General features: G+C 41.4%; 2 protein-coding genes across 4 annotated transcripts in view; one reads left to right on the top strand and one right to left on the bottom strand.

Annotated features, from left to right (window-relative positions):
* Nucleotides 1–14,251, top strand: part of PTPRR (protein tyrosine phosphatase receptor type R) — a 232,924-nt gene that overhangs the window by 215,387 nt on the left and 3,286 nt on the right. The window lies entirely within an intron of this gene.
* Nucleotides 10,170–13,150, bottom strand: LOC145721747 (thymosin beta-4-like). The gene is made up of 2 exons (XM_081821343.1): nt 13,094–13,150; nt 10,170–10,771 (listed from the first exon to the last, which is right to left on the bottom strand). The coding sequence occupies exons 1-2, from the start codon at nt 13,148–13,150 to the stop codon at nt 10,586–10,588; spliced, it is 243 nt and encodes an 80-aa protein (XP_081677469.1). The 3' UTR covers nt 10,170–10,585.

Here is a 14,251-nt window from a genome sequence, read left to right as displayed (position 1 = left end):
TTCTTTTTTTTTTTTTTTTAACATATAATGTATTATTTGTTTCAGAGGTACAGGTCTGTGATTCAACAGTCTTACACAATTCCCTTTGTGTATAGATCATATTTTGTTTATCCCTTCATCCATCGATGGACACTTGGTTGCTTCCACCTTTTGGCTCTTGTGAATAATGCTGCCATGAACATGGGTGTACAAATAGTGGTCGAGATCCTCTTAGGTATATACCCAGAAATGAGATTGCTGGATCATATAGTAATTCTATCTCTAATTTTTTTGAGGAACCACCATGCTGTTTTCCACAGTGGCTGCACCATTTACATTCCCACCAACGTGCACAATTGTTCCAAGTTCTATACACCTTTGTCAACACTTGTTGTTTTCTGTTTGTTGTTGTTGTTGTTGTTGTTTAATGGTAGCCATCCTAATGGGTGTGAGGTGGAAGAGTTGTTTTCATATAGAGATGGTTTGATCACCTTTGTGATGATCTGTGTTTATCTGTGTGGAAAACAAAATAAACAAGAAACTTCTCTTCTTCCTTTCTCCACAACTAAGCCTATCTGGGTAAATGAACAGTTGAGTCAGCGATGGAGAAAGTAAACAGATGCTCTTTGAAAACAGGCACAGAAAAAGATGGTGTATGAGCACATGGGCAGCCAGCCCCTCTGCTCTGCAATTCAGTGCACTGGTGTGGAAAAGAGTCTTTCTGTTGGGTTCTCTTCTTTCATTTATGCAGCAAATAGTTATTAATTACCTCCTATGCCCAAGGCATCGTTCTGGACGCTGCAGGTATAGCACTAAACAAGATGAGTGATGCTTGGCTCTCCTAGAGATTACATGCTCATGCAGAGAGAGACAGACAGACAGACAGATGATAAAAAAAGGAAAGAAAAAAAAACAGGATAATTTCAGACAGAGATAAATGCTATGGAGTAAGAAAACAAGAGGGCCATGGGAGCTGAGCCTCTTGGACTTCAGCCTTGTGGCCCAGAGTTTCCAAAAAGTGTAGATGGTTACCTTTTAAGATTCATTCAACAAATATTTATTGAGCACCTACTATGTGGTACATTCTGGGATTTCAATAAAAGAGACACAGGATCGTTCTAAAAATTCAATGATATATATATATATGTACATATATCTACATATATATACACATTTATATATATCACTTAGAACAGGATCTGTCACATTAAACTTTCAATAAATGTGCGGTGTTATTATTATCTTCATTGTTATTAAAATGATCAATAAACTTCTCCTATCTCTAAAAATTAAACATTCAAATCTCTCTGTCCAGATGAGGTTTTCCTATCCCCAGCCCTGCTGTTCTTTCTCTCTTAAATAATAACTTCTAAGTCCTTGTTGGTGTATCTTCCCTCTCTTTTTCTCTCAGTTTTGACTGGCTTCACAGCAACTGTTCATTGTAATGGTTACACCAGTGGTCTCTAGAAACACAGCGCCTGGGTGAGCCTCACGGCTGCTTCCATATCTTGGTTGTGCGGCCTTAGGCAAGTTGTAAGATGTGCCCGTGTCTGGGCTTTCTCATCTAGAAGATGGAAGTCATACTTGTATCTACTGGCAATTGTTGTTGTAAGGAGTAAGATGTAATCTATAAAGTTCCTGGCACATAACAAACATGCGGTCAAGTTTAGCCACTGTTATTATCAATATATATATATAGCAAGAGACCCGAACACGCATCTATGACCTGGAAGCAATATATGTTAATATACATACCTCACAGGGCTACGGCAGTAGAGAGATGAGATTACATCCATGACGTACTTAGTAGAACACTCAGCTTATGTTTCTAATGCTCTCTGTATCCCTCCCACTTCTCCCCTTTCCATACCCCACATGTAACTGCTTCCCAAAATATTTCCTTTCTGTACATAATATCAGCTCCAGTGATCTCTTCTTCTTCTCCTACAATTGCTGTCTTACTGTCCTTCCATCCAGGACTGTCTGTCCAGCTGGAATAGGGTCCAGTTTTTCACTCCAGACTCTGGGACCTACCTTCACCCAGAAGTGGGGCTTGCGTCAGAGGGCAAGGGACAGCACCGAGTCAGCCTGGACCTGTTCCCGTGGTGACCTTGATCTCTCCTGCTTTGTGCTTCCGTACACAAGCCTCCTGCATGGGACCCCAAGCCCCTCAAGGATTCCGGTCCATACCCCTGCACCCTGCTCTCTTACTAGCGAGTGCTGAAACTCCATGAACGCCAGACACCCTCCGTGGATCTAGGCTGACTCCGAACTGAGTTGACCTCCAACACCATCTCTGACCCTATTTGGAACAACACCTTGGGGGGAAAAATGGGTTTGGTTTGCTCATTTCTTTTTTGGCTTTTGTTATTCTTCAGTCTTGCCTGCTCACCCACCACCCCCCATCTCCTACCTCCCCCACCTGCTTTTGTAGCCTGACCTCCACCTTGGCTTCCCCTTCCCAGTCACGTTCCCCTGTCAAGTCTACCAGATTGTCCTCTAGCTCTGAATGGAATCACAAATACATTTTTTAAACCATATCACAATGCCTCCTCTATCGGCCCCTTCCTTCCTAGAGCAAACGGTCAGAAATTTTAGCCTTGGCCTTCCATCACCACCAAGGTCTCCCCACAAGGCTTGTCTCTTTATTCCTGATAGGATCTCCAAAACATATCAAAACTTCTCTGCTGATCTGAAGGCTCCCTACCCCCCCGATTTGAATTACTGCCAATATGTGTCTGGAAATCATTTTCACTGAGTCATTAATCAACATCTCTTCTACATACATTCTTTCTGAGCAGCTGCTTCTGTTGTTTATGAAGTAGATCCTCTCTTTAAAACCTTCCTTGAAACATCTTTCCTTTGCCTGCCTGCCTTCACAGGATCAACACAGATTTTCTTTTTTTGTCTCTTCCTTCTGCTATGCAGTCCCCTAGTTATTATGAAAAGTGAGACAGAAAAACTTCCTCCTTTCCTTCACCTCATCCAACTTCTTTTCCCCCAGGCTTCTTGCCTCTTGCTTTAGTTTCTAATTTTTTTTTCCTGTCATATTTCATTGTTAAAATTCCAGTTTGTAGGTGATTGCTGCCTTTGACCACATCCTCAGCTCATGCTGGTAAAAGAAAAATGGGCCTCAGAAAATCTGAACGCCCACCTTTCTGCTCTTGCAGCTTATTTGTTCTTCATCAGTTCTTCAGACCTTGTCCCCAGCCCTAGTCTCTGCAGCCACCCTTGCCTTCAGTCCTGGATCTGTCTTCGGACCTTCCAGAATGCAGTATTGACACTTGGAAGTTGATTTCATAATCATCGCCTCCCCACCACGGCCTTCAAAGCACATGTCTCATAAATCTCATTTAACTCCCAAAATGAACCCAAAAGTAGGAACAGAGGTGTTCCTTGGCTCTGTTTTTTAAGAAAGAATTCAGGATCATCAAGGAACTTGTCCAAGATCATGTAGCTAAAATGCTGGCAAAGTAGACCTCTTTGGAAGCCAGGACTTCCAATTTCTAACCCAAAAGGTGTGATCATTACAGATGAAAGTAAGCAATCTTTCCAAATATGTTTATTGCAAAACTGCTTGACAAAAACAAATCTTTTTGTTAATGCTTTGCCAATTAAAAAAATGCAATGACACCATAATTTTTAAAACAATGTCTAGTATGAGTGAGAGCTGTTTCATGAAGAGATAGAGTAATACTGTCAGCAGTTGCCTTAAGAATATAATTTGAGGAACATAGGAAAGATGCCTCATCCCAAAATATCTGTCTACGGAGGATGCCTAAAATATCTGTGTGTGGTGAATATCTGAAACTCGGCCATTAGAGAGCCAATCCTTGATGAAAAGAATCATTCTTTTTTAAAGTTCATTGAACGTGGAGGCAGAAGGTGAGGGCAACACCTTATGCTTTTTCAGCTATTAACCCTTTCGTCTAAACAAGGTGATTTGTCCCTTCCAGCTAGGGTAGGGTAGCTAGAAAGAATGTAACTCCATGCATTAGGAATACATTCAGAACTTGGGTTTTGATGAAGGGGACTTGAAGAGAGGGCCCCAAAATTTGGGCACACCTGAGGCCCTGAAGTAGAGATGATTGGTAGAGAGCTGTGGGCACTGGGAAGCTGAGGGGAGTGGAGAGGAAGCAGAGAGCTCTAGCTGGGGATTCCTTGGGCGAGATCAGCTACCAGGACCCAGTGCAGTATGAAAATGTGGGGCCCCTGTTAAAAAAAATTATTAAATATTTCAAGATAGTGACAGCAGAGCATTAACCCAAGTGCAAGGTCCTTCTCAGCATGGGGGAAGGGGGCTGGTGTGACCCAGCAGGTCACAAGCCCATGAAGCTGACCCTGAGGTGGGATGTTTTTAGGATAAGTGTTTGCATATGGGCCTGATTCCTGTGTCGTGTGTCCTGTGGAGCAGGCACCCAAGATCTCTGCTTAGAGCGGTGCTCCTGAATCATGCATGCATTCATTCATTCAACAAACATTTCCTAAACACTTACTACTGTACGTGCATCAGGCATCTCGGCATAGAAAGATGGATTCCTTAACAGACTTTTCCAGACTGTGTTTCTCAAGGCACAGTTTAATTATTAATTAAACTACGAGAGCCTGCCAAGTACCAGACCCTCTTCGACTGCATTCAGGCAAAAATAAATAAATAAAATAAAATAAGCTCTCAATTAAATTTGAGCTATATAATATATTTCTTATAAGCCCTCTCCACTTGGATATTCACAGTAAGTATTAAAACATTAAGGAATCTGGGGAAGTCCCCCAACATAGAAACCCATTTAACCTTCCTTAAGCTCTCTTTCATATTTATTTGACCATACAAACTTTCCTCAAAGTCTTTCTAAGTGGGAGGAAAAGAAGTTGTAAATAATAAATATAAACTGTTCTTTCAAGAAGTTTGGTGGTGGAGAGAAGACTGCGGAAGGCGTGGGGATTTGAGCATAGGCAGGGACCATTAAAAAGGAGCACCCAGCTGAGTATAATAAGGGCTACAAAAGACAGAGCCAATATATCAAGGAGCTGATATTTTGTATGCTGCAGAGTACAAGCTCCACAGGATTTTTCCTATCCTTTCATACTCTCTTAACAATGGCCTCTACCCTCTAGTGATCCAAGGCTGCACACTGTGCCTCTTTTTTTTTTTTTTTTTAATAGTTTACCCCCCACCACTTATATTTGCCTCCTCTGAGAAGTCCAGGGCAGGGCTAACAGCAAAGAAGAAAGTCCAGTGATTTAGATACTTGAAATGGGCTTGAATCAAGGGTTTGAGCATTGAGCAGGATCAAAAACCTGATTCCAAATAATAATAATAATAATAATAATAATAATAGTAAATTACAATGCCCAATTATTGTAATTCAACATGACAAAAGCAGACAATTTGTACTCAGATCACAAATCTGCATTTTAGCAATAAATTCAAATGGTCTGGTTTAGAGATGAGTGTTATGCTGAATGGATGGTCCATTGTAACAACAATGACAAAGCCATTTGGTGGATTATTCATTCTCTGGCAAGACGTTATTTTTATTGGCTTCAGGGCAACTTCTATTAATAGAGGCTACAGTTCTCACTGCAGATTCACGAGTCTGTGATTCTCTTTTTAATAATACTTTTGAGCATATTTTGAACTAAATTAGGATTTCTTTTTTTCCAAGTAGGAGTTCAAATTCAGTGCAAGGCACCCACAAGTGTTTTATTTAGAAGTGCATTAGTGGATCATTCCTTCATTCCCATAGCTTTCATTTTAAATTAAAAGATGAAGTCGGCATCAGGCAATTGGGACCAAACAACTGGCTGGTGGGGCTAGGAAGCAGGCAACCACTAGAGTATGAGGTGCTGGACGTCAAAAAGCTTGGTGCTAATCCTGGCTGTGCCTTAATTCCATGTGTGACCCCATTCTAGACCTTTCTGTATATGTATGTAAAAGGAGAGATGGGGCATATCAGTGGTCCCCCAACCTCTCTGGTATGAGGACCCCCTTTTTTAAGAGTAATATATTTTATGGACTTCAACTTGATAACTGTATTTGAAACCCTTAATGCTGATAAATTAACTTTCATTCTGTGATTCAAAACAGCACCTACATGCATTTGAAAATTAGTGATGCATATGTATGTGTGTTTATTTGGTCCACTGATAATGCTAGGAGCACAAGTGGATTCAAGGACACCTCCAATAAGATGCCTTTCCCATCTTGGGATTCAGTGGGAAGTGATCATCTGACTCCCTAAACCCCCTCTCAGCTATTGTGTTCTTTGAGTCTCTGAACTTTTATTTCTATAGAGAACAATGGAATGACAATAACAGACAATCAAAACATTTGCCAAACACCTACAAGGAAAGGGATGGTTAAAAGAAATCTGGTCGAATATTGTACAAATCTCTCATTCTTTGGGGGGATTCCAAGACCTAAAAGGAGTGAATGATGTATCTAAAGTCACATAACCAATTTTGACCGTCTGTTTGGTTTTTTTTTTTTTTTTTTTAGGCATTTTGAACGGAGCTTCCATTTTGCTCTAATTAGATTGACTAAATTCTGAATTGTTTGGTTCCCAAAACACTGTTGTTTTCTGGAGTGGGAGACTGAATTGGGTTACACACCAATTGAAAGGAAGTTCACATTCTAGTCTTGCCTTTGACAATGACCCTGAACTAGTTGCTGTATAAACCAGGGAAAATTGTTTATCTCTGATGGTTACAGCTTAGATTATTATTAATAGCTGAATATGAGAAATACAATGAGCTTTCTACTGGCCAGCATGACAAAAAGGGATATTTTGTTCAATCGTGTTTTCCTGTTAATGGAAGGTTACCATACATATATAGGTCAACAATCTTCAAGAATTATGGTGAAAAAAAAAAGGACCCATAACACTGGCACTAAACTGAACCCAGTGTAATCATGTTTTATTACTGAGACCTTCTATATCTGGCTTAAATCTTCTAATCTTTTTTTTTTAATTAATTCATTTATTTGAGAGAGAGAGAGAGCACGCACAGCAGGGAGGGGCAGAAGGAGAGGGAGAGAGAGAGGCTCAAGCAGACTCTGTACTGAGCACGGAGCCCGACTGGGGGGCTCGATCTCATGACCCTGAGATCACGACCGGAGCCGAAACCAAGAATCGGATACTTAACCAACTGTGCCACCCAAGAGCCCCTTAAATCTTCTAATCTTAAATATCACCACATTGTTCTGACTGTACCATCTGACTGATAACTCTAGTTGCTGTTAAAGCTAAACCAACAGCTTTTACCATATTTAGCTCCTGCTACAAAAGATTCATTTAGGCTTCTGTGTGACAGAAAGTCATTTATACACTGAATATGAAAGATACACGTGTCCCTTTGAAAAATAATAATCCGTCATAATAAAATGGCTCAGAAAACTCAAAAAATGCCTTCTATGCACATAAGAAGGACTAAAGAACAATATGTGGCCACCAGAAGACATCTAGGCAGGGATGAAAGGAATGGGTTCCATGGCAGGTTGACCTCGGACAAATTCTTCCCATCATATTTCTTTTAATCTCGTTTGGCACCTTTGGACACTGGAAGAACTTGAAAACAGAATTTGGGAAGTGAAGCACATAAAATACTATACAGTCCCAAGGCCTTTTTCTTTCCTTTTTTTTTTTTTTTTTTCTTCCCCAGAGACAGGAAACAATCTGTCTAATCCTCCTTTTAGAGAGTCACTGGTGAAATCTGCTGTTGTCTTTGTACATCCTTACCTTGGAGGCCTAAATTGGAATGACATCCAAAGACCTTGCTTGTGGCTTCCCAGACAGGATAGAAAAATGCTTCCAGTGTGCGTCATATCATTGTTTAAATGTTTTGATTAATCACTCTAGTGTGATGATTTCTCTCTCTCTCTCTCTTTTTTTTTTTAACTATAACAATCCAAGAGGAGGTATATATAAGCCATCAGTTTTCTAGGCTAATATATGTCCCCAAAGTATTCTTTGTTTCCAAAACTTGTTTAAAATAATTCCAAAGCTAAAATTTCCACCTGTTCGGATAATTTTTAGCAACCCTACCCTTACATTTATCCATATCTCTCTGCATTCACAACTCATTGCAAAGATCCCCTTAATTAGTGAATTTCAAAGATCTCATTTGAAGATCAGAAATTAAACATTTTGGTTTACTTCTTTTAAGGAAACTTAAAAATAAAGCCCCAGAAATTGGTATGGACTTATTTACTTGACATCACAGTTCCTGAGACCCTAACAAGAGGTCCTCTTATAAAACAGATTATGCCAAATGAATCTCCCAAGTAGTTGCCAGGACAACCTTTTCCTTCTTCTCAGCTTGGAGTTAATTGAGCGTTAACCTAGGTGTTCAGAAAAAAATTGGTTAATTTTCAGGGGGAAAAAAATGGAATTCAAGTTATGCTAGAGTATTGAACTATGATTGGATTATCATTGGATCTGTGCTGGCTTTTATGCCCTAGAAATACTTTGGAACACAGCTCTTCCAGAGAAAGTGTCTATGTTCCGAATACCTGGTCACAATGAATCAGAACATTTATGTTTAAATTCTCCCTCCTTGATATGACATCTGTATAAAGACCTGGGGAAAACCTTTGTTCAAGACACCTGAGTTACAGACGCAGACATTAGCCTGGCTTGACTCACGCCCAAGCTGTCGAAGCTTTACCCATGAGGCACATTAACGTCCACACCTTTTGTTCTAAATTTACTGTATCAAACTTTACCAAAAGAATTCCAGATTCAAAAATAATAAGAAGCCAAGGAGCGTAAGTTCCATTGTTAGCTCAGAAGTGAGTCACCGCTGTAGAATTTCTTCTGTCTACTGATTAGACCGGATACGCGCTGGGCGGTGCAGCAGGAAAGGCTGCTGCCCTCTGTATGTGTGAGTTAATAGTCACAAAAGGTCACAATTTTAACATGTTAAAAACCAAATCTCTCTCCTGGGCATCTGGAGGGCTTTTTTCAACACACCCTCCCAAGTAGCAAAAGGAAAAAACTACATTTCTTTTCCTTCTAACCTGAGCCTACCCCCAGCTGACACAGCTACGTGCTTCCCGGCATGGAGACAGAAGACGCTGATTTTTGTGTTTGGTCAGGCTAATGTGCTAGGAGATATCTGACATTTCTAGAAGGGCGGTATATCTGAATCCTCTCTGGCCTCGCCAAGTACTGTGTTCATATTCTATGGCCACCAAGAAATCAGAGCCTTGCGGTCAGCACCACTTGTGTAGTGAAAGGAATGACTTTCTTCCGTGGCATGGCACAGGGTATAATTAGGGTGAACAAAAAACTTACCATCCAAAGCAAGACACTTTCTGTAAGTGAAGGGTGGCTCTAGTAATAGTTACACAGGACCACAAGAGTGAACAGGACTGTCCCAAGCAAATCAGATGTATGATCATCCTAGGCATAGTGTTAGCCAAGCACTTACCAAAAGAGTAAGAAAAAAAAAATGTAGTATGTATTTTTGTACTCACTAAATAGCAATCACTGTGCTAAGCATTTTATGGATTCTCTCATTTCAATCTTGCAAAACTTGGAGCTCCTCGGTGGCTCAGTTGGTTAAGCATCTGACTTGATTTTGATTCAGGTCATGGTCTCAGGATCATGAGATGGAGCCCTGAGTCTGGCTCCACCCTGAGCATGGAGCCTGCTTAATATTCTCTCTCCTTCTCCCTCTGCCCTTCCCTGCTCACATGCATGTGCTTTCTCTCTCTCTCTCTCTCTAAATAAAAAACTTAAAAATAAAAATTAATTTTAAAAAATTTTTTAAAAAGCTTGCAAAACTTGAAACCTTACTAGGTAAATACTGTTTGCCAGGCTAGTGGCTTTCAAACTTTTTTATGAACAATGGGAAACAAAATAATGGGAAGAAAAAATCTTCCACAGAATACCAACATGAAAAAACCAATTAAAAAATAAATAAAATAGGGGCTCCTGGGTGGCTCAGTCGGTTGGGCGCCCGACTCTTAATTTCAGCTCAGGTCATGATCTCAGGGTCGTGAGATCAAGCCCTGAGTCAGAGTCCGTGCTTTGCTGAGCGGTGGGCTTGAGATTCTCTCTCTCCCTCTGCCCCTCCCCCACCCCATGCTCATGAATGTTCTCTCTCTCAAAAAATAAATAAATAAATCTTAAAAAATAAATAAAAGGCACAACTGCCTTGGTAAAAACTGGGATTAGGAACTAGTCTTTTCTTTTTTTTCAGGTTTTAAGACTTTTTATTGCATATTAAAAAAATTGTGCATTCCAATAATTAAAATCATTTGAACAAAAAAAAATGGCCCTCTGATTAAACTGCATTTTACAGCCTGCAGGACACCCCGGACCAGCTTGGTTTTTTCTCTCGATTTCACTGTCGTCCCACCCAGCTTCTTCCTTCACCAACATGCAAGTTCTTTTCCTTCCCTGCCAGCCAGACAGGCAGATGGGAGAGGCAGGCGCCTTGGTTGTCAGTAGTTCTCGATTCTTTGATGTGAAAAGGGGCAGCACAGTCATTTAAACTTGATCCAACCACTTTGCATCTACAAAGTTAAACAGCTAAAAGAAGGAAAATAAGAAGGCAATGCTTGTGGAATATACAGTACATATTGGCGGCGCGCGCCTCATTACGATTCGCCTGCTTGCTTCTCCTGTTCAATCGTTTCTTTTGAAGGCAGTGGATTTTTCTCTTGCGTTTCTGGCTTCTTCAATTTGGACTTATCGAATTTCTCAATCTCAGCCATATCGGGTTTGTCAGACGTGGTTGCCGAGGAAGCGGAGTGAGGTGCGCGTGCAAGTGAAGTCCCGTCTGCTCAGTGGCCGCCGCCGACTAGTCTTAAAATCCAACCTCCTGCACCCCGCCATGGCCTCAGGGACCGCTGCAGAACCTTAGGCTTTTAAGAATTCTGTGAAGAGGGAGGCCTGGGTGGCTCAATTGGTTGAGTGTCTGCCTTTGGCTCAGGGCATGATCCCAAGGTCCTGGGATCCAGTCCCACTTGCTCCGCGGGGAGCCTGCTGCTCCCCCTGCTTGTGCTCTCTCTCTTTGGCAAATAAATAAATAAGATCTTAAAAAAAACCCAAAACTTTAAAAAAAAAGAATTCTGTGAAGAGCCTTTTGTCTAGACATTGATATGGCCTGACTCATTTAATCCTCACAATGACAGGGTTTGGCATTAATGTCATTTTATAAGTGAGGAAACCCCAGCTGGGAAGGATTAAATGATTTGTCCAAAATCATATAAGCAAGTAGGTTCAAAAACAAGGATTCAGACTTGAATCTGTCAGACTCCAAGCCCACTTCTTTCCATGACATCACCTGCCCCTGCTGTAGCAGACTTCTAGGCTGGTTAATATTTAGAAACATATTTGGATCTTTCCATCTAGGCTTGCCCCAGCAGGGAATATTGTGTCCTCTGCCAGGTGTGTTCTTAGTTCTCCAAGGCCTTCAGAGGCCCCATCCCAGAGCCTTCCAGGCAGTCCTGTTCAACCAGATAGCACCAAAGAGTAACCAGAATGGAACAATAGCCTGCAGTATGGTATCTGTATGTGCTCTGCTGTGTACTAAGCATTTTAAATGGATGGTCCCATTCCTTTCTCACAGCAGTGCTCAAAGGTAGGCACCGTTAGGTTATTACCCCATCACTTTGCAGACGAGAAAACGGAGTGTTGCAAAGGCTTTGTAGTAAGGTAGAGCAGCTAGCAAGTGTTAGAGAAGGGATTTGTCTTGACAGCAGTGTATGGTGTCTTTTCCTCTCTTAACCCACTTTGGTCCCTACTGGTGATGAACCTGACACCTTGGCATTCCAAACCTTTCACAGCAACCATCCCTCTTACAACTAACTGGGTCCCCTTGCCCTGTAGTTTTTTCCCCACTCTTTTTTTTTATAAACTAATTCCTGCTCTGCAGAAGGTATTGGACAAGCATACCTTGTTTCTTTTCGATCTGGGAAATCTAGAGCTCTGGGAAACAGCTCTGTACCTAAAGGATGCTCCAGGACAGACGATGCTTTAATACAATGTATTGAGTAATGGTGGTGCATGCTGCCTGACTCATGATGGTGCGTCTATTTTGGGCCCCCTAGGCCTTCTCCACTGAAGCATCATCTTGATCAGCATGGAAATCTTTTAAAAACAAACTAGGTTGAATTTAAACTATGATCTATTGGAGGACAAAGGTGATTTTAGTGCCCACTTTAAAAGGGAGCTGGAGGGGGCGCCTGGGTGGCTCAGTCTTTAAGCGTCTGCCTTCGGCTCAGGTCATGATCCCGGGGTCCTGGGATCGAGCCCGGCATCGGGCTCCCTGCTCAGCAGGAAGCCTGCTTCTCCCTCTCCCACTCTCCCTGCTTGTGTTCCCTCTATTGCTGTGTGTGTCTCTCTCTCTGTCAAATAAATAAATAAAATCTTTAAAAAAAAAATAAAAGGGAGTTGGAGGATGGTTTTTAAAGTAATAAAAAGAGCACCCCTGCTTCTTACGTTCAAAGACCAGCTTGTGTTACCAGCTTTACATCAGTGATATGGATCTGGACTTCACTAAGTCCACGGAGCCCAGTCTGACATGAAAGGTACCTGGGAACCAAGTCAGAGCTGTCCTGGGGATGAATTATTACAGGGTTCTCCTGAGGGTTCCATATAATCTAGCATTATTCATTTATCCTATAACTGAATTTTGTATACAGGAACTGTATTAGCTCCTTGTATTTTTTTTACTGTGGCCAGCCAATAAAAAGACTGTGTAAGATCTGCATGGTGATCCTACATTTTTAAGTTCATGCAAAGATCCACAAAGTATTCTAGGTACCAATATATAGAATTAGACATTTATTAAATATTTTCAGAGACGATGGTGACAAGTCCCTGAATTTGAACCAGACTCCGGTGATTGCATCCCGTAATGCCCCTTGCCTTCTTTTAGCCCAGTTTATTTGCATCCATATGAGATGAAAATAACATGTCCTGGGTAATCTACATGGCAGGTATTTACTTAGGACTAGTAAGTGATTTTCACTGTTGCATGTATGAGAAGACTATGACATCATGCCTGACCTTAAAGGACCTACAGCCTAGTTGGAAACAATTTTGGAATAGGATAGACGGTATATAACATGATATCCAATTACTTATAATAAAGGCCCCACCTTGGCCCTCTCTTTTTCTACTGCATTATAAATGACAGTTAAAAAGAAGTAAGGCATGCTTGTTAAATATCTAGAGGACACAAAGCTGGGAGTGAGAAATGAAAAGCTAATACATTGAATGATAGAAATAGTGGTGATAATAAATAAGAACTTCATGCTGAAACCAAGTTGAAATTTTTTTTTAAAGATTTATTTACTTATTTGTTTGACAGAGAGAGACACAGAGAGAGAGGGAACACAAGCAGGGGGAGAGGGAGAGGGAGAAGCAGACTCCCGGCCGAGCAGGGAGCCCGATGCGGGGCTCGATCCCAGGACCCTGGGATCACGATCTGAGCCGAAGGCAGCCACTTAACGACTGAGCCACCCAGGTACCCCACCAAGTTGAAATTAATAGGAATGAATAAAAAGTCCTGCATTTAGTTTCAAAAATTCAATAGCTTAAGTACAAGATGAGAGCGAACTGTCATTTCCACACTCCAAAAAAAAAAAAAAATCCTGCAGACTTTTTCATTAGCCCAAACCTTCAGTCAATACCCTAAAATGCTTGCTGGGCACCGGGCTCCAGGCGGGCACGGTGACATCTTATCATCTGATGTACCTGCAAATGCAAACTAATTAGCCTATGACATGCAGCTCAAAGGAGAAAATAGTCCCACTGACTAGACCCTGTCGGGAGTAGACACAACACTCTAAGAAGGTCATCTTTGATAAAACAGCCTACAGAAGAGGGAGACTAGATTGGTGAGTGACCAGGAAACCAAGCGTTATAGAAATATTGAGGGACCACAGGATGTTTAGTCTAGAGAAGAAAAGATTATAGGACTTTGATGGTTGTTTTCCAGCATTTAGAAAGCTATTGTGTGACTACAAGAGGAGCCTTTAGACTTTTTTTGGGGTTATTTCAGTTCAACCAATGGGGTGACAGTTAGAAAGGAGCAGATTCATTTTGATCTCCTCAGAAGCTTTCCTGCAACTTGGGGAAAGGCTGCTTCTTATGGTAGCTCACCTCCCCACTGAGCATCCCAGCAGAAACCAGCTGACCATCTGCCTTGCAGACTGCTCCCTTCTGGAAAGGCTACATTGTGCCGGCGATAGGCATAAATGATCTCTGAGAATCCCTCTGATGCCAATTCTTTCCAAATGAGGTGGAAAATAACA

The sequence above is a fragment of the Leptonychotes weddellii genome, chromosome 5 (genome assembly GCF_054177405.1).
Source record: "Leptonychotes weddellii isolate Sample4059 chromosome 5, ASM5417740v2, whole genome shotgun sequence".
Classification (NCBI taxonomy): Eukaryota; Metazoa; Chordata; class Mammalia; order Carnivora; family Phocidae; genus Leptonychotes; species Leptonychotes weddellii.
This window is presented reverse-complemented; position numbering and strand designations above follow the sequence as displayed.

Coding starts and splice junctions, on each gene's coding strand:
- LOC145721747 (XM_081821343.1), bottom strand. CDS start 13,150: ATGCCTTACTTCTTTTTAACTGTCATTTATAATGCAGTAGAAAAAGAG. Junction 10,772..13,093: donor TAGAAAAAGAGAGGGCCAAG/GTGGGGCCTTTA, acceptor GGCGGCCACTGA/GCAGACGGGACTTCACTTGC.